The sequence below is a fragment of the Hemitrygon akajei genome, unplaced genomic scaffold (genome assembly GCF_048418815.1).
Source record: "Hemitrygon akajei unplaced genomic scaffold, sHemAka1.3 Scf000043, whole genome shotgun sequence".
In the NCBI taxonomy this organism is placed as follows: domain Eukaryota; kingdom Metazoa; phylum Chordata; class Chondrichthyes; order Myliobatiformes; family Dasyatidae; genus Hemitrygon; species Hemitrygon akajei.
Genome location: NW_027331929.1, coordinates 4,590,969 through 4,616,057, shown reverse-complemented (window position 1 = coordinate 4,616,057; position 25,089 = coordinate 4,590,969). Strand labels below are relative to the sequence as shown.

General features: G+C 46.4%; 1 protein-coding gene across 1 annotated transcript in view; it reads right to left on the bottom strand.

Annotated features, from left to right (window-relative positions):
* LOC140720505 (uncharacterized) overlaps nucleotides 1–24,368 on the bottom strand; it is a 34,835-nt gene extending 10,467 nt beyond the window's left edge. Inside the window, exons 1-2 of the mRNA XM_073035352.1 lie at nucleotides 20,930–24,368; nucleotides 7,477–7,605 (exon numbers count right to left, since the gene is read on the bottom strand). Coding sequence (XP_072891453.1) covers nucleotides 7,477–7,543 — 67 coding nt within the window. The 5' untranslated portion in view covers nucleotides 7,544–7,605; nucleotides 20,930–24,368. The remainder of the gene's footprint in view (nucleotides 1–7,476; nucleotides 7,606–20,929) is intronic.
* Nucleotides 24,369–25,089: the final 721 nt, after the last annotated feature.

The window sequence follows — 25,089 nt, the reverse complement described above, 5'->3', positions numbered from 1 at the left end:
CAGACGACACAAAGATTGGCGGTGTTCTGGACAGTGCGGAATATCGCCAATAGATTCGGTGGGGTTTGGATCAGTTGTAGATCTGGGTGGAAAATGGCAAACGGAATTTAGCTCAGCTAAGTGTGAGGTATTTTCCTTTGAGGCGTTAAATGTGAAGGTATAGAAGACAGATAACGACAGAATCCATAACTGTTGACGGAGAAAGGATCTCTGGTTGATCACGCGTTTCAATGGAGAGATAAAGAGTTGACTGCAGACGGGCCTTTGACAAAGTCTCTCTCATGGGAGATCCATTCACAAGGATTTGATGACTGGGATTCACAATGTATTTTGGATTGAGTTTCCGTACTGGATTGTCCACAGAACCCAGAGGGTGACTGACGTCTGTGACTGGTGGTGTTACCCACGGATCCGCACTGGGACCTTATGATCTTATGAACCTCATCTTCAACCGCACAACGGGAAAAAGCCCACGTGTCCATGCCATTAATTCAGGCAACATCCTGTTAAATCACTGTGGATGCCAGCAATGGCCTTGACAACTGTACACAACACTCCAAATTTGGACTCACCAATGCCTTGTGTAATTTTAACATTGCATCCCAACCCCTATACTCAATGCTCTAATTTATATGGCTAGCATACCAGAAGCTTTCTTCACCACCCTATCCATATGAGATTTCACCTTCCGGGAACTATGCACCATTATTCCCAGATCACTCTGTTCTACTGCATTCCACAATGTCCTACCATTTACCATGTATGTCCTATTTATATTATTCCTACCAAAATGTAGCACCTCACACTTATCAGCATTAAACTCCATCTGCCAACTTGCAGCCCACTCTTCCAACTGGCTTATGTCTCTCTGCAATCTTTGAAAACCTACTTCATTACCCACAACGCCACATATCTTAGTATCAGTTGCATACTTACTAATCCAATTTACCACCAGATCATCCTGATCATTAATGTATATGACAAACAACATTGGACCCACTACCAATCCCTGAGGCACTGCATTAGTCACCGGCCATAACCTGACAAACAGTTATCCACCACTACTCTCTGGCATCTTCCATCCAGACACTGTTGAATCCATTTTACTACTTCAATATTTATACCTAACGATTGAACCTTCCTAACTACCCTTCCCTGTGGAACCTTGTCAAGGCTTACTGAAGTCGATATAGACAATATCCACTGCTTTACAGTCGTCAACTTTCCTAGTAACCTCTTAAAAAATTCCACGCGCAAATCCATATTGACTGTTCCTAATCAAACCCTATCTATCCAGATAATTAGATGTACTCCAGATATACATCACAGACAGGAGAGATCCCACCAACATCCATTGATACAGGTCACTTCATTGGAGTAGAGCAAGATTACATAATCACAGAATGCAGAATAAAGTATCCAAATTACAGCGCAGGGAGACTATAAGTTTGAAGAGCTACGATGAGGATGAATTGAGGTCAAGCGTACATCTTATTTGATGACACTGGGTGCCTTATCGAAGCAGCAGTACCTGTAGAAAGAGTTCATGGAGGGGAGGCTGGTTTCGGAGCTGGGCTCAGCTCTTTCCACAACGCTCTACAGTTTCTTGCGGAGCAGTGATAATATTTTTAGTGAGGAACCAGAAGGTTCCATGCGAACAGGGTGGTAGATATGCTGAACAGGGAAGGCGATAAAACATTTATTTTTCTTTCCTTGGTAGACTACTCAGTGTGATGGTGTGGTACCCAGGGGAATTTGATTGACCGATTTGTCCGGATTCATAGATATAATACTCAAGTCCCGTATCAAGATCACAAATGGTAGATCACTCTGGAAGATGGGAGAGAGGAATATAGAGAGAGAGACCGAGAATGAATGGAGCGGTGAGACTAGGCGGGAGAGTAGAACAGAGGAGGGAGAAGGAGATGACAGGTGGCGTGAGACCCAGTGAGATTTGTCGGGCGGATTTGACTGTGTAGGACAGAACAGGAATTGGTAGTAGATGTACCAGGCAGAGGCTTGAACAAGACTATTAACAATGACTCAGATGGTCGACTGGTCTGGAGATAGTGCGGAACCCGAGGAGAACTGTACGACCAATTTGATTGCGGATGACCGATCAGGTAGATGTGCTGGATGTAATGTACATAGTATTTAACAAGGCCCAAGATGGTATACCACCCTGCGAGATGGTGTGCGACGCAGGGAGGGATGGCGGATTAGGTATACAAATGGCTCGGCGATAGGAGACAAGGTTTAGGGTTGCAGATCATTTCTCAGACCCGAAGCCCGTCACTAGCGTTGTTCACGGGTGGTCGGTGGTGGTACCAGTGATCTTTCTCAACTATATCGCCCATTTATAGCAGATTATACAATACACGGTAGGTGAGCTTGCAGATGACTTTAACGTTGACGGCGTTTTAAACAGTGAAGACAGTTATCTCTTACAGTGGGATCTCGATTCGGCTGGGAATTCGGCTGAACAGGAGCAGATGCAATTTAGTTTGAACTATCGTATTTAAGGAGGACAAACTATAGGGTAGGACCTACACGGTCAACGGGAGGAAACTTGGGATATGTTATCTTATGTTATCATATGTTATCTTAACATATGTTATATGTTGGGATATGTCCCGGAGGGATCCAGGGCTACAGGTACACGGTTCCCTGAAACTGAAGTCACGGGTAGTCAGGAACGGTGGAGAGTGTTGCAGAAGAGAGGGACCCTGAGGAACAGAGACCACCCAGCGGAGTACAGAAACAGGCCTATAATGTTGTCCACAATGCATTCCCTCGGGTATTAGATATTTCAACTTTGATAAAAAAAAAGTACTGTCTTTCTACTCAGTCTGTGTCTCTTGTGATATTTGAAGTATCTGTCGGATCTCCCGTTCAACATCTCCGGAGGCTGGTCAAGGCCTTCTAATCCTTCCTATGATGTGTTGACCAGAATTGTATACAATACGCCGGATGCAGCCTAATCAGAATTTTTTATTAAGTTGGAACATAACTTCCTGGCGTTTGAAGCCAGTGCCCCTAGTGATAAAGTCAAGTGTGTATATGACCGCTTAACCACGGATAATGACATTGGACCCCAATCTTCCTCTGCAAATCAATACTCTTTCGGGTCTTGGATTTAAGGGTGCGCTATCCCTTGACATTTGACCTAACAAGGTGCAACGTGTCACATTAGTCCGTGTGAAACTCCATCTGTCAATTTTCCAACCCATACCTGTAGCTGATTCATATCCCACTGGATTCTTCTCCTACACGATTCACAACACCACCCATCCTCGTATCATCTGCAAAGTACCAAACCACTCACCTAAACTGTCATCCGGGCCATTCACATCCATTACAGACAGGAGAGGTGCGAATTAATCCAGAGATACGGATCACTTCCTGGTAGTGTAGCAATGATGGACTCAGGGCTATAGGAAAACGTTTCCCAGAAACTGAGGCTAAGGGTAGATAGTGCAGTGAAGATTGCATCTTCATCAATCAAGGCACTGAGTACAGGAGTCGACAGGTCACTTTGCGGTTGTACCGGATGTAGGGTAGGCCGACCCTGGAGTATAGTGTTCAGTTTTTGTCCACCTGCTCCAGGAGAAATGCTACTGAGCAGCAAATATTGCAGAGGGAGCTTTACGGGGATACTGCCGAGACTCGAGGGACGGAGTTATGGAGGTAAGTCAAGCAGGTTAGGATTTTATACCTTGGAGTTCATGGGTGACCTTACAGAGGTTTATAAAACCACGTGGGACAAGACAAGGTGAATGCACAGAGTCATTTTCGATAGACTTGGAGAACCGAGGATCAGAGCGCACAGTTCTGAGGTGATAGCAGAAAGAGATCTAGTTGAGGACCAGAATGACATTTTTTTTAAGCAGACGGTGCTCCGCCTATGGAACAAACTACAGAGGAAATGGTGGATGCCGATGAAGTAGCAGTTGTACACGTGAGCGTATGTCACGTGTCTTATTCATGATAAGACACTGCAGTCACTGGCATTCCTACCGGTCTACTGGTCCCGACGCAATAGATGAGATGAGAAGTTCATTTCGGCGAAGGTTCACCTGTGAGAATATGGGGTCCAGATCATCTGGGAGAGAATGGAGGAGAATGTGAGAGAGAGACAAATAGAAGGGCAAGGGACAGGTAGAGGATGGTGGGGCGGGCAGAGTGAGAGACAGGGAGACAATATGATGGAGATGAGGAAGTGAGTGTAGAGAGACGTGTAGATTGAGCAGCAGATAGAGGGATGAATGGAGAATGGAAATAGGGTGAGAGATGAAGGCGATGGCCGGGAAAATTGGAGAGAATGGGAGACAGAACGAAGAGTGAAATTCGACAGACAGTGGGAATGGAGAAGAGGGAGCGAGGTTGTGAGTGAAGTGGGAGTGAGAAGTGTGAGAGCGTTATCGAAAGAGTCAGGGAGAGAGGAGTAGACTGAGGGGAGAAAAAAGTGGCAGAGGGAGAGAGAGGGACAGAAGGAGGGAGAGACAATGGGCGAGAGAGAGGGGGGAAAGAGAGGGTTAAGGTTTTATTATTTTAGTCGTAGTTGTATTATTGTTTGCAACCGCTGTTCTTTTTTCACACATTGGAAATATGACGGGCTTGTGGGGATTAACATTTTGTGGGGCTTTTCGCGCTCCATTGTGCTCCTTTCTTTCCTGACTGATTGTAAGAGGAAGAGCGGTAGGTAACGTAGTGGTTCATAGCACTGGAACCCCGAGTTAAACAGATCTCAATATTTTTAAAAACGATGATTCTCAAGTTTGATTATCATTTACATATAAATGTGTTCGTATTTTTGTGATGTGAATGATTGATCTGAATGAAGATGGAGATTGGTGGCTGCTAAAATCATAAGACCATAAGATACAGGAACAAAGTAGGCCATTTGGCTCATCGAGTCTGCTTCGCCATTTAATCATTGGGTGATCCAATTCTCCAGCAATCCCCACTCCCCTTCCTTCTCCCCATACCCTTTGATAACTTGGCTAAATAAGAACCTCTCTATTTCTGCCTTAGATGCACCCAATGACTTGGCCTCCGCAGCCGTTGATGGCAACGAATACCACAGATTATACACCCTCATGACTAAACTACTTACTCCGTATCTCAGTTCTAAAAGTCCGTCCTTCAATCCTGACAAGTGCACTCTTGTACTAGACTCCCCTACCATGGGAAATAACTTTGCCATATGTAATTCTCTCAGGCCTTTTAACATTCGGAATTTTTCCATGAGATTCACCCTTATTTCCTGAATTCCAGGGAATATAGTCCAAGAGTTGCCGGAAGTTCCTCATACGGTAACCGTTTCATTCCTGGAATCATTCTCGTGAATCTTCTCTGAATCATCTCCAATGTCGGTATACATTTTCTAAAATACGAAGCCCAAAACTGCACAAAATACTCCAAGTGTAGTCTCGCGAGTGTCTTATGGCACCTCAACATCACATCTCTGCTCTTATAATCTATATCTCTAGAAATGAATGTCAACATTGCACTCGCCCTCTTCATCAACGACTCAACCTGAGGTTAACCTTCAATGTATCCTGCTCAAGCATTCCCAAGTCCTCTTGCATCTCTACATTTTGAATTCCCTCCCCATCTAAGTAATAGTCTGCCCGTTTATTTCATCCATAAGATGCATGACCATACACTTTCCAACAATATATTTCATTTGCCACTTCGTTGTCCATTCCCTTAAACTATCTAAGTCTTTCTGCAGGAACTCTGTTTCCTCAACACGACTCACAACTCCACCTATATTTGTGTCATCAGGAAATCATTGGCATCCATCGCAACAAGCAGCGATCCCAGCACCGAACCCTGTGGAACTCCACTGGTAACCGGTAGCCAGACAGAATAGGATCCCTTTGTTCCCAGTCTCCCTTTCCGGCCGATCAGTCAATGCTCCACACACTCTAGTATCCTCCCCCGCATACTTTTATGGTCTCTTATCTTCCTAAGCAACCTCATGTGCGGCACTTTGCCAAAGGCCTTCTGACAATCCAAGTTCACCATGTCTACTGCACCCTGTTAGACTACCCTGCTTGTAGTTTCCTCAAAACATTGCAGTAGGTAGTTCAGGCAGGATTTTCCTTTCAGGAAACCAAGCTGACTTTCGCTTATCTTATCATTTGCCTCCAGGTATTCCGTAATACCATCTATAACAATGGATTCTAACAACTTACCAACCTCTGCTGGTCTGTGGTTTCCTTTCTGCTGCGTTCACACTTCCTAATTAGCGGAATATCATTTGCAATTTTCCAGTCATCCGGTGCAATGCCAGAATCAATCATTTTTTGACAGATTATTGTTAATGCCTCCGTAATCTCTCCAGCTAATTCCTTTATAACCTGGGAGTGCATTCCATCATGTTCAGGAGATTTATCCACCCTCCGACCATGAAGCTTCCTGAGCAGCTTCTCATTCATAATTTTCACTGCACTAGCATCACTTCCCTGTCACATTGGAATGTCGGACATACTGTAGACGTCTTCCACTGTGAGGTCTGATACAAGATATGCATTCAGTTCCTCTGCCATCTCTGCGTCTCTCATTACAATATCCCCAGCGTCATGTTCTATTGGTCCAATATCTACCCTTGACTCTCTTTTACCCTTCATATACATAAAAGAAAACATTTAATAGACGATGGACAATAGGTGCAGGAGAAGGCAAGAGGAGAAAAAGATTCAATTGGTGAGCCGATTGACAACCCTTTGTTACCCAGATGGTGGTCAGTCTGTGGAACGACCTGACGGAATTGGTGGACAGGAATGCATTATACACTTGGACATTTGGGAGTATGACATGAGAGCCCTCTAGAATGACGTTTTTGTTGCATCACTGACCTGTTTCTGTATTGATGAGGCGTTCGACTTTCCTAATGTTCAGCTCGGTGTAGAAGGAGTAGAGAGAGTCTGGGTGATAGTTAGCTAGCGGGCAGATGGGGCGCGCGCGAGGGAGGAAAGAGAGGAAGAAATGTGGGAGGGAAAGGGAGAGAGTGTGGGAGAGAGGGAATAGAGGGAGAGATAGCGTGAGAGACGGCAGGGGGAAAGGGGGTAGGGAGGAGTCTGTGGTTGAAGGAGAGAAAGAGTGGAGGGGGCGTTAGAGGGGAGCGAGAGTAAGAGAAGAGCATGGGGAGAAGGAAAAAGAAAGAGGGTGATGAGTGACAAGGGGCAGAGTGAGGACAAGAGAGGGGAGAATGGATGAGATGGGAAAAGAGGGATAGAGGGGAGGACAGAGGGGAAACAGAAGAATGAGCGTGAGAGGGAAAGGGAGAGAGAAGGGAGAAGTGATAAGGTTTGTGTAGAGTGAGAGGAGGGAGAGGAGAGCGAAGGGGCGAGAGGGGATTAAAAATATATTTTAGTGGGCTCCCTCCGCATCGTCCCATCACACACTCCCGGGGTCAGACACAAAGTGAAACTCCCCCCCCCCCCTCCATTTCTCTGCCCCACTCACCTCGGGAAGGAGTCTCGGAGCCCGTTTTTGTGAATTTGACATTCACGTAAATCTCGCTGTCGTCCATCCTGTCGAGGATCCTCTGCGTCTCTGAGCTCAGAAGGAGAAGCGACCGTTGTCAGAGGAAGCCTGTTTTGACAAGAGAGTCAGACCGACGCCAAGAAAAACGAGATAAGCGGCTGTTAAAGAGGAACCAAGAGCAGGGGGTGGGTGGGGGGCTGCCGTGGAGAGGGACTGAGAGTGTGCGAGAGGGTGGCCCACAGAGATAAGAGTTTGTGCACAGATTAGTGAGAGTGAGGAGAAAGGGGAGAGGGAGAGAGAGGGAGATAGGGTGTCGGCGGAGAGAAATGTGGGTGACAGTGGATTGAGTGGATGGAGCAGTAGAGCGAAGTGATGGGAGAGAGGTGGGAGTGAAGGGAAGATAAGAGCGATGGACATGAGAAAACGGAAGTAGATCGGGAGAGAAATAGAGGGAGAGGCGTTTGGGAGAGAGGGGGAGAAATGTGGGGCGTGTAAACGGGAGGGAGAGAAGGAGAGAGATAGAATGAGAGGAGTGGGGAAGAAGACAGGAAGGAGAGAGAGAGCGTTACAGAGAAGAAAGTGTTCAGGAAAGGGAGGGATGTGGAAAAAGGAATGTCGACGATGACAGAGAGAGTAGTCGAATGGGGAGAGAGACGAAAGGAATGGAAGGATGGAGGTAGAGAAGGAGGGCGGGTGGAAGGAATGCCTGAGTGATTTGTTTCCCACAAACAGTGTCCCTGTTGTTTTGGGGATTTTCATCCCGCAGTTTCTACCTGGTTTGCGCGAAGGACGTTCCCACTACACCTGCTGATCGCCGGGGCTTCAGACGCTCTGTCTGCGAGAAACCACGGCCCCAGGACAAACAGCCAAACACCACCGAGGTTAGTGAGCTCCCCCTCCCACGGATTAACGTGAACAGCTCCCTTCCACTCGTGTCCTTCACATTGTTTACTCGTCTCTCTCTTCCAGTTGCAGATATGGATATTCCATTCTTTATCCAATGGCTCTCTCTCTCTCTCTCTCTCTCTCTCCTCTCTCTCTCTCTCTCTCTCTCTCTCTCTCTCTCTCTCTCTCTCTCTCTCTCTCTCTCTCTCTCTCTCTCCTCCCCTTTCTCTCTCTCTCTCTCACTCTCTCTCCCTCCCTCTCTCTCTCCTCTCTCTCTCTCTCTCTCTCTCTCTCTCTCCTCTCTCTCTCTCTCTCTCTCTCTCTCCTCTCTCCCTTTCTCTCTCTCTCTCTCTCTCACTCTCACTCTCTCTCCCTCTCTCTCTCTCTCTCTCTCTCTCTCTCTCTCTCTCTCTCTCTCTCTCTCTCTCTCACACACACACACATACATGCCCACACTCTCTATCTCCTCTCTCTCTCTTTTTGCCTCTCCGTCCCTTCTCTCTCACCCCCTTTGCCTCCACCATTCTTCCCTTCTGTCCCACCTTCCCCCACTCTCAATTCTTCCCCATTATTTCAACCTACTCCCTCATTTGTCTGCCGCGCTCTCTTCTCCAACACCCGTGTCACTCCAAACTGGAGATACCCCTACCCGCCCATCCACAGTTTGCCCCCCGAGCACCCGAGCATTATCCCCCTCCATTCCGCTTTTTCGAGCAGTGGAGTTGGTGTTTTGGAATTTGGTAGCGTTCAGCCCGGGACTTCTAGCCGTCTGTCAGAATCTCTCCCTTCTTCCATTTACCCGCCCTCCAACCTCTGTCGCCCTCTATCCATCCCTCCCTTCCTTACTATTCCACCGAACCCTCTACCTTCCCTTGCAGCACATCGTTCCTCATTTCTTTTTGCCCTCTCACTCCTACTTTCGTCTGCCACACTCACTCCCTCTTTCAGTAGGGTTGTATTATAGACCAACCAACAGTCAGCGAGCATTGGAGGAGCAAATCTGAAGAGAGACAGCAAACAATTGCAGGAAACATAAAGTTGTGATCGCAGGGGATTTAATTTTCCACATATTGATTGGGACTCCCATACTGTTAAATGTCTAGACAGGTCTGAATTTGTAAAATATGTTCATGAAAGTTTTCTACATCAATATATAGAAGTATCGACTGGAGATTAAGGAATATTAGATCTCCTATCAGGAAACGAGTTATGACAAGTGACGGGAGTGTGTGTAGGGGAACACTTTGGGTGTAGTGATCATAACACCATTATTTTCAACGGTCATGGATAAAGATAGATCAGGTCTTCGGGTTGAGGTTCTAAACTGGAAAAAGGGCTAACTTGAAGACATGAGGAAAAAAAAACTAAAAAGCATGGATTGGGACAGTTGTTCTCCGGCAAGAATGTTTGTAGGTGGGAGGCCTTCCACGGAGAAATTTTGAGAGAACAAATTTGCATGTTCGAGCCAGGATTAAAGAGAAAATGAATTAGATATGGAAACTTGGTTCTTTAGGGATATTGGAACTCATAAAGAAGAGAAAGATGTATGACAAGTATAGGAAACAGGGAGGAAGTTACTTGAGGACTATAAAAGTGAAAAAGAAAACAACTTAAGAAAGAATACAGGAGGGCTAAAAGAAGACATGAGGTAGCTTTGGCAATCAAGGTGAAGAACAATCCAAAGAGATTCTACAGGTATATTAAGAGCAAAAGGAGAGTAAGGGATAAAATTTGTCCTTTTGAAGATCAGAGTGGTCGGCTGTGTATGGAAACAAAAGAAATGGGAGTGATATTAAATGTTTTTTTTGCATCTGTATTTACTAAGGAAACTGGAATGGAGTCAATGGAAATAAGACAAACAAGTAATGTGGTCATGTAACCTATGAAGATTGAAGAGGTGGAGCTGCTTGCTATGTTGAGGCAAATCAGAGTAGATAAAACCTCAGGACCTGACAGGGCATTTCCTCGGACGTTGAAGGAGACTTGTGTTGAAATTGCAAGGGCTCTGGCAGATATATTGAAAATATCGGTATCTACGGCTGAGGTGATAACTCTTGTTGTTCCATTGTTTAAAGAAGGCACTAAAAGTCATCCGGGAAAATACAGGTCGGTAGGTTCGAAGTCGGTAGTATGTAAATTATTGGAAGGAGTACTAAGAGATAGGATCTATAGGTATTTAGATAGACAGGGACTTATTAGGGTGGGTCAACACGTCTTTGTGCGTGGTACGTCATGTTTAACAAATCTATTAGAGTTTTCTCGGGGAGGTTACAAGAAAGTGCATGAAGGGAAGGCAGTTGATGTTGTCTACATGAACTTCGGTAAGGCCTTTGACAATGTCCAGCATGGGAGGTTAGTTAGGAAAATTCAGTCGCTAGGTATACATGGTAAGGTAGTAAATTCGATTAGACATTGGCTCAATGGGAGAAGTCAGAGAGTGATAGTGGAAGATGGCATCTCTGAGTGGAGTCCTGTGACTAGTGGTGTACCACAGGGATCAGTGAGGGGTCCGTCGTTATTTGTCATCTATATCAATGATCTGGATGATAATGTGGTAAATTGCATCAGCAAATTTGTTGATGATATAAAGATTGGATGTGTAGTGGACAGTGAGGAAGTTTTTCTAAGCTTGCAGGGGGATTTGGACAAGCTGAAGAAATGGGCTGTACTTTGGCAGATAGAGTTTAATACACACAAGTGTGAGCTATTGCTCTGGAAGGAAAAGTCAAGGTAAAACATATAAGGTAAATGGTATGGCACTGAGCAGTAGAACAGAGGGATCAGGGAATAAAAATAAAAGAAAAAAATTCCGTTAACGTGGCTTCATAGGTACGCATGCTCGTAAAGAGAGCTTTTGGTACACTTGCCTTTATAAATCAAAGTATTGAGTGTAAAAGTTGGAATGTTATGATGAGGTTTTATGATGAGACCGATTTTGGAGTACTGTTTGCAGTTTTGGTCACGGAATTACAAGAAGGATAATAATAAGGTTGAAAAAGTGCAGAGAAGTTTGAATAGGATGTTGCCTAGCTTTGAGAAACTGAGTTACAGTGAAAAGTTGAATGGTTTAGGACTTTATTCGCTGCAGCGTAGAAGAATGAGGGGATATTTGACAGAGCTATATAAAATTACGATAGGTGTTGGTAAAGTGAATGCAAGCGGGCGTTTTCCACTGAGCCTAGGGCAGAAAAAAAATACAAACAGAAGACATGGGTTAAGGTTGATGGGGGAAATTTTAAAGGGAACATTGGGAGGGGAGGGCCTTTGCATACGGAGAGTGGTTGGATTGTGAAATTAGCTTCCAGATGAAGTGGTGAATGCGGGCTCGCTTTTAATATTTAAGAAAACACTCGGTCTGGTAAATGGATGAGAGGTTTATGGAGGAATTCGGTCCAGGTACAGGTCAGTGGGACTAGGCAGACAAATAGTTCGGCTAGCCAAGAAGGGCCGAAAGGTCTTTTTCTGTGCTGTAATGTTCTATGGTTCTATGGTTCTAAATAAATAAAGGGGTTGCTCAAACGGAGCGGCCAGTGAGTCAGTAGGGCAGTGAAGGAGTGGAGGTTTGAGTCTCTGACACCAGAGGTTTTGGCGAGAAGAGTTGAAGACGAGCTTGCTCCCAGTTAGGCTTGATAATGCTTCCTGAGACGGTGATGTGCCTCTCATATGATATGTGGCAATATTGGGGGATCTCCCCTCTCCCGCAGTCACATCTGCCAGAAGTGCTTGCGGCTGGCCGATATGGAAGACAGTGGAAGGAATCTGGACCAATAGCTGGATGACCTTCGGCTCATGAGGGAGAATGAGGCAGTCATAGATGAGAGCTACAGGGAGGTAGTCATACCAAGGCTGCCGGAGCCGATCGTTGTGTGACAGTCAGAGGAGAGAAAGCGACAGTGAGCTGACAGCTGGTGCAGAGCACCCCTGTCGCCATTCCCCTGAGGAAAAATGCACCGTCCTGGATACTGTTGGCGAGGACGCCCAAACAAGGGTGAGCAATGGTGGCAGGGCCACCGACACTGACTCTTAACCTATGGTGAAGAACTGTGTGACGGAGAAGAGGACAGCTGTCGTCATTGGAGCCTCTATACTCAGGGGAGCAGGTAGGAGATTGTGTGCACGTGAGGAGGACACCCGCATGCTTTGTTGATTCCCGGGTGCCAGGGTCCGGGATGTCTCTGACCGGGTGCACGACATTCTGGTACGAAAGGCAAAGCAACCAGAAGTCGTGTAACATGTTGGTGCCAACGACCTATCAGGAAGATCAGGACCTCAGTGGTGGCGTTCTCAGAATTGTAGCCAGTGCTACGTGAGAGTGATGGTAAGAATTGGAGGAGATGCCAGTTGAATGCGTTGCTGTGGAGTTGGTGCAATGGGCAGGGTTTTAGATTTTTGGTTCCTTTGGATCTCTTCTGAGGAATGTGGGACCTGTACAGATTGGATGCAATATTCTTGCAGGTAGGTTAGCTAGCATGTTCCTGGAGGGTTTAAGCTAAATCACAAAGGGAATGGGATCCGGAGCGATACAGCACTGGAAGAAGTGCATGGACGAAAGTCAGATATAACATAACGAGAGTCTTTGAGGAAAGAATAGCAGAATAAATGGTGTAAAGGTAGTAAGGTAGAAGGTCTAAAGTGCGTGTACTTCAATGTAAGAAGCATCAGCAAGAAAGGTGACGAAGTGAGAGCTTGGATACATACATGGAATTATGATGTAGAGGCCATGACAGAGACTTGGCAGGCACCAGGGGAGGAATGGATTCTCAATATTCCTGGATTTCAGTGTTTAAAAGGGACGGAGTGGGGCAAGGGGAGGAGGGGTGGCATTACTGTCAGGGATACTATTACAGCTACAGAATGGGTAGGTAATGTCGCAGGATCCTCTTTTGAGTCAGTATGGGTGGAAGTCAGGAACTGGAAGGGAGCAGTTATTCTATTGGGAGAATTCTATAGGCAACCTGGTAGCAGTAGAGATACCGTTGAGTAGACTGAAACGCAGATTTGGAAAGGTGTAAAAATAACAGTTTTTTTTTATCACGGGTGACTTTAAATTCCCTAATATTGATTGCTACATGATTAGATCCAATGGACTAGGCGGGCCAGAGTTTGTTACATGTATCACCGAATTATAGGAAAGATATCAATAAATTAGCGAGAGTACAGAGACGATTTACTAGGATGTTACCTGGGTTTCAGCACTTAAGTTACAGAGAAAGGTTGAACAAGTTAGGTCTCTATTCATTGAAGCGTAGAAGTTTGAGGGGGGATTTGATAGAGGTATTTAAAATTTTGAGAGGGATAGATAGAGTTTACGTGAATAGGCTGTTCCAATGAGAGTAGGGGAGATTCAAACGAGAGGACATGATTTGAGAGTTAGGGGGCAAAAGTTTAAGGGAAACACGAGGGGGGTATTTCGTTACTCAGAGAGTGATAGCTGTGTGGAATGAGCTTCCTGTAGAAGTAGTAGAGGCCAGTTCAGTTGTGTCATTTAAAGTAAAATTGGATAGGTATATGGACAGGAAAGGAGTGGAGGGTTATGGGCTGAGTGCGGGTAGGTGGGACTAGGTGAGATTAAGAGTTCGGCACGGACTAGGAGGGCCGAGATGGTCTGTTTCCGTGCTGTGATTGTTATATGGTTATATGGTTATCCAGGACGGATTCCTGTCACATTATGTTGACAGGCCAACTAGGGGGGTATGCCGTACTAGATCTAGTATTAGGTAACGAATCGGGTCAGGTCATAGATCGCTCAGAGGTTGAGCAGCTGAGGGACAGTGACCACCACTTCCTGGCATTTAGCATTGTCATGGAAAAGGATAGAGTCAGAGAGGATAGGAACATTTTTAACTGGGGAAGGGCTAATTAAAAGACTATGAGACTAGAACTTGCGGGTGTGAATTGTGATTATGTTTTTGCAGAGAAATGTACTATGCACAGTTGGTCGATTTTACCTGATATCTTGCAGGATGTTAGGGATACATTTGTTCCGGTGAGGAAGATATGAATGGTAGGGTGAAGGAACAATTGTTGACTTGTCAGTATTGACTTGTCACAATTGTTGTCAGTATTACAGTTGAACAAAGGGTACTACGGAGCTATGAGGGAGGAGCTGGCCAAAGTTCAATGGAACAATACCCGAGCAGGGAAGACAGTGGAACAACAATGGCAGGTATTTCTGGGAATAATGCAGAAGATGAAGGATCGGTTAATTCCAAAGAGGAAGAAAGATCCTGAGGGGAGTAGGGGGCGGCCGTGGATGACGACGGAAGTAAAGGACAGTATAAAAATAAAAGAGAAGAAGTACAACATCGCAAAGATGAGCGGGAAACCGGAGGGCTGGGAAGCTTTTAAAGAGCAACAGAAGATAACAAAAAAGGCAATACGCCACAAAAAAATGAGGTTCGAAGGTAAACTAACCAAGAACATAAAGGAGGATAGTAAAAGCTTATTTAGGTATGTGAATAGCAAAAAAAAAAAAAAATCAGACAAAAATTGGGCCATTGAAGACAGAAACGGGTGAATTTATTATGGGGAACAAGGAAATTGCAGATGAGTTGAACAGTTACTTTGGATCTATCTTCACTAGGGAAGACACAAACAATCTCAAGATGTAATAGTGACCAAAGGACCTAGGGTAATGAAGGAAATGAAAAGATAATCACATTAGGAAAAGGGGAAGTACAACGAGATCGAGGTGTTCTTGCACATCAGTCAATGAAAGCAAGCATGCAGGTACAGCAGGCAGTGAAGACAGTAAATGGCATGCTGAGTTTTATAACAAGAGGAATTGAGTATAGGAGTCAAGAGGTCCTTCTGCAGCTGCACAGGACCCTGGTGAGACCACACCTGGAATACTGTGCGCAGTTTTGGTCTCCAAATTTGAGGAAGAACATTCTTGTTATTAAGGGAGTGCAGCGCCGGTTCACAAGGTTAATTCCCGGAATGGCAGGACTGTCATATGTTGAACGATTGGAGCGACTGGGCTTGTATACACTGGAATTTAGAAGGATGAGAGGGGATCTGATTGAAACATATAAGATTATTAAGGGATTGGACACACTGGAGGCAGGAAGCATGTTCCCGCTGATGGGTGAGTCCAGAACAAGAGGCCACAGTTTAAGAATAAGGGTAGGCCATTTAGAAAAGAAATGCAGAAAAACTTGTTCACCCAGAGAGTGGTGGATATGTGGAATGCTCTGCCCCAGAAGGCAGTGGAGGCCAAGTCTCTGGATGCATTCGTGTTAGATATAGCTCTTATAGATAGCGGGGTCAAGGGATATAGGTAGAGGGCAGGAACGGGGCACTGATTGTCTATGATCAGCCATGATCACAGTGAATGGCGGTGCTGGCTAGAAGGGCCGAATGGCCTACTCCTGCACCTACTGTCTATTGTCTGTTGTCTATTGACTACTGAGGTAGAAAATCTTGTCAGGTGGAAGAAGGCAGCATAGCTAATGTTTCGGAAGCACGGATTAGATGGGTCTATTGAGGAATATAGGGTAGCAAGAAAGGAGCTTAAGAAGGGGCTGAGAAGAGCAAGAAGGGCAGGGCAAAGAAAAACCCCAAGGCATTATTTAATTATGTGAAGAACAAAAGGATGACAGGGAGAGAAGTAGGACTGCTTAGAGATAACGAAGGAAGGTGTGACCGGACGCTGTGGAAGTGAGCGATGTCCTCAATCATTACTGTTCTTCGGTATTCACCAATGAGAGGGAACTTGATGACGGTGAGGACAATATGAGTGAGGTTGATGTTCTGGAGCATGTTGATAATAAGGGTAAGGAGGTGCTGGAGTTGTTAAAATGCCATTAGGACCGATAGGTCCACAGAGCCTGACGGAATATTCCCCAGGCTGCACCACGAAGCGAGGGAAGAGATTGATGAGCATCAGGCTAGGATCATTAAGTCCCCGTCGTCCATGGGAATGGTACAAGAGGATCGGAGGGAGGTGAGTGCTGGTTCCTTTTTCAAAAAAGTTTGTAGGGATAGTCCGGTTAATTATAGACCGGTGGACCATCCTCGTCAGTGGTGGGAATGTTGTTGGAAAAGATTCTTAGAGATAGAATCTACGGGCATTTAGACAATTATGGTCTGATCAGGGACAGTCAGCATGGTTTTGTGAAGTCAGATCGTGCCAAACATGCCTGATATAATTATTTGAGGAGACGACCAGGCATATAGACGAGGGTGGTGCAGTGGATGCAATCCACTTGGTTTTCATGAGGCATTTGACAACGTTCCACACTGTGGGCGTATTCAGAAAGTCAGAACTCGTGGAAGTTAGGTCAGTTGAATTTCGAATTGGAAGGATTGTAAGGAGCAGAGGGGTGTGGTGGAGGGGGGTACATTCAGATTAGTGTGTTGTGACTAGTTGTATCCCACAAGGATCGGTTCTGGGACCTATATTAGCTGATTTTTATTAACGGCTTTGATGTGGGGGAAGAAGGGTGGGTTGGCAAGTCTGCAGACAACACAAAAGTTGGTGATGTTGTGGATAGTGTAGAGGATTGTCGAAGATTGCGGAGATACATTGATAGGATGCAGAAGTGGGCTGAGAAGAGGCAGTTTGAGTTCAACCATGAGAGGTGTGAGGTGGTGCACTTTGACAGGACGGAATCCAAGGCAGAGTACAAAGAATATAGCAGGATACTTGGTAGTATGGTGGAGAAGAGGGTTCTGGGGTTAGATGTCTCCAAATCGCTGAAATTTGCCCCACAGGTAGATAGCTTTGTTAAGAAAGTTTATGGGGTGTTAGCTTTCAGAAGTCGAGGGATACAGTTTAAGGAGACGCGGAGTAATGATGCAGCTCTATAAAATTCTGGTTAGGGACACACTTGAAGTACTGTGTCCAGTTCTGGTCGCCTTATTATAGGATGGATGTGGGAGGCTTTCAAAAAGGTACAGAGGAGATTCGCAAGGATGCTGACTGGTTTTGAGTGTAGGATCAGAGAGATTAAGGGAGCGAGGGCTTTACTCTCTGAAGAGAAGGAGGTTGAGAGGAGACATGATAGAGGTACAGAATATATTAAGAGGAATAGGGAGAATGGACGTGCCCTCTTCCCCAGACACCACTGCTCAATACAAGAGGACATGGCTTTACGGTACGGGTGGGAATTTCAAGGACAATACTAGAGAAAAGGGTTTTTAAACAGAGGAATAGTTGGTGCGTAGAATGCACTGCCTGAGTCCGTGGTGGAGGCAGATACACCGTTGAAGTTTAAGAGACAAAAAGAATGCAGATGGAGGAATTTCATGAACACTTTGGAAGGACAAACTCCAAAGCAGAGAACAAAGTAAATGGCAGGATACATGGTAGTGTGGAGGAGCAGAGGGATCTGGGGGTACTTGTCCACAGATCCCTGAAAGTTGCCTCACAGGTAGATAGGGCAGATACGAAAGATTATAGGGTGTTAGTTTCACACTGGTGAATTTGAAGAGACAAAAAGACAGGTATATGGTGGAATTTAAGGTGGGGGTTATATGGGAAGCAGGGTTTGAGAGTCGGCACAACGTTGTGGGCCGAAGGGTCTGTACTTTGCTGTATTAGTCTAAGCTCTATTTTCAATGATATTCATCCCGATGTCATTGGTACCTATATGGACCAGGCTTCCGGCTGCTCACTCACCCTCTCATGAATCATAGGGGAGGAATAGTGTGCTGAGGGATGAGGAAAGAAGGGGAGATGACTGAAAAGCCACAGAATGGGTGTTCTGATTGCAGCCTTTGGAGCAAAACGCGTGAGTTACCATTTTAATGCCCCTATCTCTGACTGGTGACTGTTTATACACCGAACCACTGACCCATGACTAAGACAGATCGAGGCTCCCTCCATGCAATCCCATCGCACACTCTAGGACACGTACACTGAGTAACGCTCCCTCCGCAACGATCCATCACACACTCCCGAGATCAGAAACAGAGTGAAGCTCACTCCACACCGTCACATCTCATACTTCCGGGATCATACAAAGAGGTTGGGTCCATCGACAACGTCCCATCACACGCTCCTTGGGTCAGAGAACCAGCGAAGCTACCTAAATATTATCCCATCGCACCCTCTTGGTGAGACATGTGAAGTAGCTCCGGCACCATCGCAGCACACTCCAGTGGAGTCAGAAACACTGCGCAACCCTCTCCCTGCTCCGCTCTCCCCTCTCATCGATGCCCAGACTTTCGGCGTTCCCGCAGTCACGAATTGAGTGTGCCTCTTGGAGATGGTATGTGTGTGTGTGTGTGTGTGTGTGTGTGTGACCGGATTGTGCGCTGTGGGTGGAGCAAGAATGGGGAGGAGAGAAGAGGGTGAAAGAAAGGGTGTTAAGTTTACATATACTGAAGCAAGTACTGTGGAACCACATGAACGGAGATGGGCGTAGGGAGCTTACAGGATATGAGAATGGGTAGAGCGATTGTGTGAAATAGAGGCGATAGATCAAGGAAGGGGGAGATGACTGAAAAGCCACAGAACGGGTGAAGAAAGTCCGCGTAGAAAGACAGAAAGAGGGAGAGGGAGATAGAGACATAAACAGTTGGGGGTGGACAGAGAGTGTATGTGTGGGTGAAGAGTGAACGCGAGAGAGAAAGAGAGACAGACAGAACAGTAACCCCTGGATCTTCCGAACAAACACACCCGGGGCCAAACACAATGTGAAACTCCCTCCACACCGTCCCATCACACAGTTCCACGGTCAGATAAACAGCGAACCTCCCGAAATATTATCTCATCGCACTCCCTGGGTCGAATATGTAAAGTAGCTCTGTCACCATCACAGCACACTCTACTGGAGTCACAAAAAAACTGCACAAATCTCTCCCTCCTCCGTTCTCCCCACTCACCAATACCCAGACTTTCGGGCGTTCCAGTGCCGAATTGAGTGTGCTCTCGGAGATGGTGTAGTGTGTGTGAGAGAGAGACCAGATAATGTGCTTCGGGAAGAGATAGGAAGGGAGGAGAGAGGAAGCGAGGGCAGGCGTGTTAAGATTGCTGATACCAATGCAAGTGGTGTGGAACCACACGACCGGCTTGTGCATATAGAGCTGTGAAGAAGATGAGGATCCTGGTGATAGATATCCAGTGGAAGGCCGAGGTGTAATACTAGACGTCATCTCTCTCTTATGCTCCCCACAATTGCCTGTGACACAGAGAGGGGGGAAGTAGGGAGCGATTGGGGTGACGAAGATGGGGAGCGTTTAGCAGATGGAGTATATCACGGAGATGGAGATGGGCGTAGGGAAAGTACAGGATGTGAGAAGGGGTACAGAGATTGTGTGAAATGGAGGTGGTAGGGCAAAAGAGAAGAGAGTCCGCTTAGAAAGAGAGAGCGGGAAAGGGTGGCGAGAGACACAGAGAGTTAGGGCTAGACGGAGAGTTTTGTGTGTGGGCGTCGAGTGAGAGAGAGGGAGAGAGAGAGAGAGGAGAGAGAGAGAGAGAGAGAGAGAGAGAGAGAGAGAGGAGAGAGAGAGAGAGAGAGAGAGAGAGAGAGAGAGAGCAATAATCCCTGAATGCCGGGGTACGAAACGGAGGTGCAGGCTCCCTCCAGTCGTTCCCATCACACATTCCTGGAGTCAGGCACAGATGGAACCTCCTTCCACATTGTCCATCACACATTCCAAGGATCAGATGCTGAGCGAAACTCCCTCTACAGCGCCCCGTCTCACACATTCCCGGGTATCAGGCACAGAGTGATCTCCAGCCATACAGTTCCAGGGTCAGATAACCAGCGAATCTCCCTAAATATTATCCCATCGCACTCCCGCGTCAAACACGTAAAGTTGCTCTCGCAGCATCGCAGCACATTCTAATGGAGTCAGAAACACTGCGCAACCATCTCCTCCTCCGATCTTCGCACTCACCAATACCCAGCCTTTCGGTGTTCCCGTAGTCTCGAATTGAGTGTGCCTCTTGGAGATGGTATGTGTGTGTGTGACCAGATAATGTGCTTCGGAAAGAGCAAGGAAGGGGAGGAGAGAGGAAGCGAGGGCAGGCTTGTTAACATTGCAGATACTGATGCAAGTGGTGTGGAACCACACAACCGGCTTCTGCATGCAGAGCTGTGGAGAGCCTCAGATCCTGGTGATAGATACCCAGTGGAAGGGGCGTGGTGCAATACTAGACGTCATCTCTCCCATACTCCCCACAATTGACTGTGACACAGAAAGGGAGGCAGTAGAGAGCGGGGGGCGAACGTACAGGATGTCGGAGTGCGCAGAGACAGTGAGTGAAAATGAAGGTGGTAGAGTAAACGAGAAGAGAGTCTGCGTAGAAAGGGAGAGAGGGAAAGGGTGAGAGAGACAGAGAGTTGGGGGTAGACAGAGAGAGTGTAAGTGAACGAGAAAGAGAGAGGCCAGACAGATCAATAACCCCTGGATCGAACACGACCGGGTTCAGACACAGTGTGAAACTCCCTCCACCCCGTCCCATCACACAATGCCGGGGTCAGACACAGAGAGAATCTCGCTCCACACCATCCCGTCACACAATGACTGGGTCAGACACAGAGTGCAAGCTCCATCCACGCCGTTTCATTACAACTTCCCCGGGATTTTGCCTCACCTTCCTGCTGGTCAACAGCTGGCAGAGAGAATTTTGTTGATGGTTTGAGAATTCTTGGGACAGGTGGTCTGGTGGAGGTCCAGACGGGAAGTCACGTTCAAGGGACGAATACAACCCTGGACAATTAGTCGATATTAGCACTGGTTCCTGCATCTCCTGATATTGTTCCCAAAGGTTCTGCCAGTCTCGGTCGAATGACGAATCTCGGTCAAGAAGAAAAAGAAAAGCTTACGAAAAGTTCATAGAGCTTGGTAATGTTGGAGATCTAGAAGATTATAAGGCTGACAGGAAGGAGCTTAAGAGGGAAATTAGGACAGCCGGAAGGGGCCATGTGAAGCCCTTGGCGGGCAAGATTAAGGAAAACCCCAAGGCATTCTACAAGTATGTGAAGAGCAATAGGATAAGACGTGAAAGAATTGGACTGAGTCTTCCCTCGCTGGTTGGAAAGTTGATGGAGAAGATCCTGGGAGGCAGGATTTATGAACTTTTTGAGAGGTATGATATGACTAGGAATAAGTCAGAATGGCTTTGTTAAGGGCAAGTTGTGCTGTACAAGCCGGATTGAATTTTTTTAGGATGCGACTAATCTGCAGCAGCAGCTGGATGACCTTCGACTCATAAGGGAGAATGAGGCGGTCATAGATGAGAGCTGCAGGAGGTAATCACACCGAGGCTGCCGGAAGCAGGTCGTTAGGTGGCAGTGAGAGGGGGGGAAAGCGAATGTGAGTAGACAGGTAGCCCAGAGCAACCCTGTAGCCATTCCCCTGAATAATAAGTTTGCCGTCCTGGATACTGTTGGCGAGGATAACCGAACAGGTGTGAGCCACGGTGGCCGGGCCTCTGGCACTGAGGTCTGACCCTGTGGTGCAGAGGGATGGGACGGAGAAGAGGAGAACTGTCGTCATTGGAGACTCTATAGTCAGAGGAGCAGACAAGAGATTTTGTGGACGTGAGAAGGAGATCTGCATGGTTTGTTGCCTCCTGGTGCCAGGGTCCGGGATGACTCTGACCGGGTGCATGACATCCTGGTACGAGATGAAAAACAACCAGAAGTCGTGATACATGTTGTGTCCAACGACATCGGCAGGGCGAGGGATGACGTCATGAAGTGTGAGTTTCCGGAACTAGACAGAAGGCTGAAGATCAGGACCTCAAGGGTACCGTTCTCAGGATTGCTGCCAGTGCTACGTGATAGCGATGGTAAGAATTGGATAAGATGGCAGTTGAATGTGTAGCTCAGGAGCTGGTCAGGGGGCAGGGTTTTAGATTATTGGTTCCTTGGGATACCTTCTGGGACAGTTGAAACCTTTACATATTGGATGGGTTGCACCTGAACTCGAGTGGGAGCAATATCCTTGCTGGTAGGTTTTGCTAGCATGGTTCGGGAGGGTTTAAACTAATTTGCAAGGGGGGTGGGATCCGGCACGATAGAGCTATGAAAGAAGTGCATGGAGGTAAAGCCAGATCTAACATATAGAGAGGCTTTGAGGAAAGAGAAGCAGAATAAAGGGAGTAAAGGTAGTAAGGTAGAAGAGCTAAAGTGCGTGTACTTCAATGCAAGAAGCATCAGGAACAAAGGTGATGAACTGAGAGCTTGGATACATACATGGAATTATGATGTAGTGGCCATTACAGACTTGGCTGGCACCAGGGCGGGAATGGATTCTCAATATTCCTGCATTTCAGTGCTTTAAAAGGGATAGGGCGGGGTGGAAAGGGGTGGAGGGGTGGCATTACTGGTCAAGGATACTATTTCAGCTACAAAAAGGGTGGGGAATGTAGCAGGATCCACTTTGAGTCAGTATGGGTGGAAGTCAGGAACAGGAAGGGAGCAGTTACTGTACTGGGGGTATTCTACTGGTAGCAGCAGAGGTACAGAGGAACAGATTAGAAGGCAGATTTGAAAAGGTGCAAAAATAACAGCGTTGAAATCATGAGTGACTTTAACTTCCCTAATATTGATCGGCACGTGTTTAGTTGCAAGGGCTTAGATGGGGGGGCAGAGTTTGTTAAGTGTGGTCCAGGATGGATTCCTGTCACAATATGTTGACAGGCCGACTAGGGGGAATGCCATACTAGATCTAGTTTTAGGTAACGAACCTGGTCAGGTCACAGATCTCCCAGTGAGTGAGCATCTGGGGACAGTGATCAATGCTCCCTGACCTTTAACAATATCATGGAGAAGGATAGAATCAGAGAGGACAGGAACACTTTTAATTGGGGAGGGGCAAATTATCAGGTTATAAGTCTGGAATTTGCGGGTGTGAATTGGGATGATGGTTTTGCAGGGAAATGTACTCTGGACATATGGTGGATGTCTAGGGATATCTTGCAGGATGTTAGGGATAAATTTGTCCCGGTGAGGAAGATAAAGAATGGCATGGTGATGGAACCATAGGTTACAAGTGAGGTGGAAAATCTGGACAGGTAGAAGAATGCAGCATACATGATGTTTACGAAGCAAGGATCAGATGGGTCTATTGAGGAATATGAGGTAGCAAGAAAGGAGCTTAAGCAGGGACTGAGATGAATAAGAAGGGGTCCTGAGAAGTCCTTGGAGGGAGTACTTAGAACATAGAACATAGAATAGCACATATACCTGTCTAGTACTATACCTGTCTAGTAGTTCCTTAAACTTCTTTAGTTTATCTGCCTTCACCACCGACTCAGGCAGTGCATTCCACGCACCAACAACTCTCTAAGTAAAAAACACCTTCCTCTAATATCCCCCTTGAACTTCCATCCCCTTACCTTAAAGCTATGTCCTCTTGCACTGAGCAGTTGTGCCCTGGGGAAGAGGCGCTGGCTTTCCACTCTGTCTATTCCTCTTAATAACTTGTAGACCACGATCATGTCTCCTCTCATCCTCCTTCTCTCCAAAGAGTAAACCCGTAGCTCCCTTAATCTCTCATCATAATCCACACTCTCTACACCAGGCAGCATCCTGGTAAATCTCCTTTGTACCCTTTCCAATGCTTCCACATACTTCCTATAATGAGGCGACCAGAACTGTACGTAGTACTCCAAGTGTGGCCTAACTAGAGTTTTATAGAGATGCATCATTACATCGGTCTCTTAAACTCTATTCTTCGACTTATGAAAGCTAACACCCCATAAGCTTTCTTAACTACCCTATCTACCTGTGAGGTAACTTTCAGGGATCTGTGGACATGTACACCCAGATCCCTCTGCTCCTCCGCACGATCAAGTATCCTGCCAATAACTTTGTACTCTGCCTTGGGGTCTGTCCTTCCGAAGTGTACCACCTCACACATCTCCGCATTAAACTCCATCTGCCACTTCTCAGCCCACTTCTGCTTCCTATGAATGTCTCTCTGCAAATTCTGACAATCCTCGACACTGTCCACAACACCACCAAGCTTTGTGTCATCTGCAAAATTGCTAATCCACCCTTTTACCCCCACATCTAGGTCGTTAATAAAAATCACGGAAAGTAGAGCTCCTAGAACAGATTCTTGTGGGGACTCCACTAGTCAGCCCTCCAATTCTGTATGTACTGCTTCCACCACAAACTCTCTGCCCTCTGCAGGCAAGCCAGTTCGGAATCAACCTGGCTAAATTTCCCTGGATCCCATGCCTTCTGATTTTCTGAATAAACCTACCGTGTGGAACGTTGTCAAAAGCCTTACTAACATGTAGATGTAGACATGTAGATCACATCACTGCACTACCCTCATCTGTATGCCTGGTCACCTCCTCAAAGAAATCTATCAGGCTTGTTAGGCACGATTTGCCCTTCACAAAGCCATGCTGACTGTCCCTGATCAGACCATGATTCTCTAAATGCTCATAGATCCCATCTCTATGAATATCTTCCAACAGCTTCCCACCGCAGACGTGAGGCTCACTGGTCTATAATTACCCGGACTATCCCTACTAACTTTTTTGAACAAGGGGACAACATTCGCCTCAATGCAATCCTTCGGTACCATTCCTGTGGACAACGAGGACTTAAAGATCCTAGCCCGAGGCTCTGCCATCTCTTCCCTCGCCTCCTGAGCAAGCCTGGGGAATACTCCATTAAGTACCTATTTATCCTAATATATTTTTACAACTCCAACACTTCCTCTCCCTTAATATCAATATGCTCTAGAACATCAACCTCACTCATATTGTCCTCACCGTCATCAAGTCCCCTC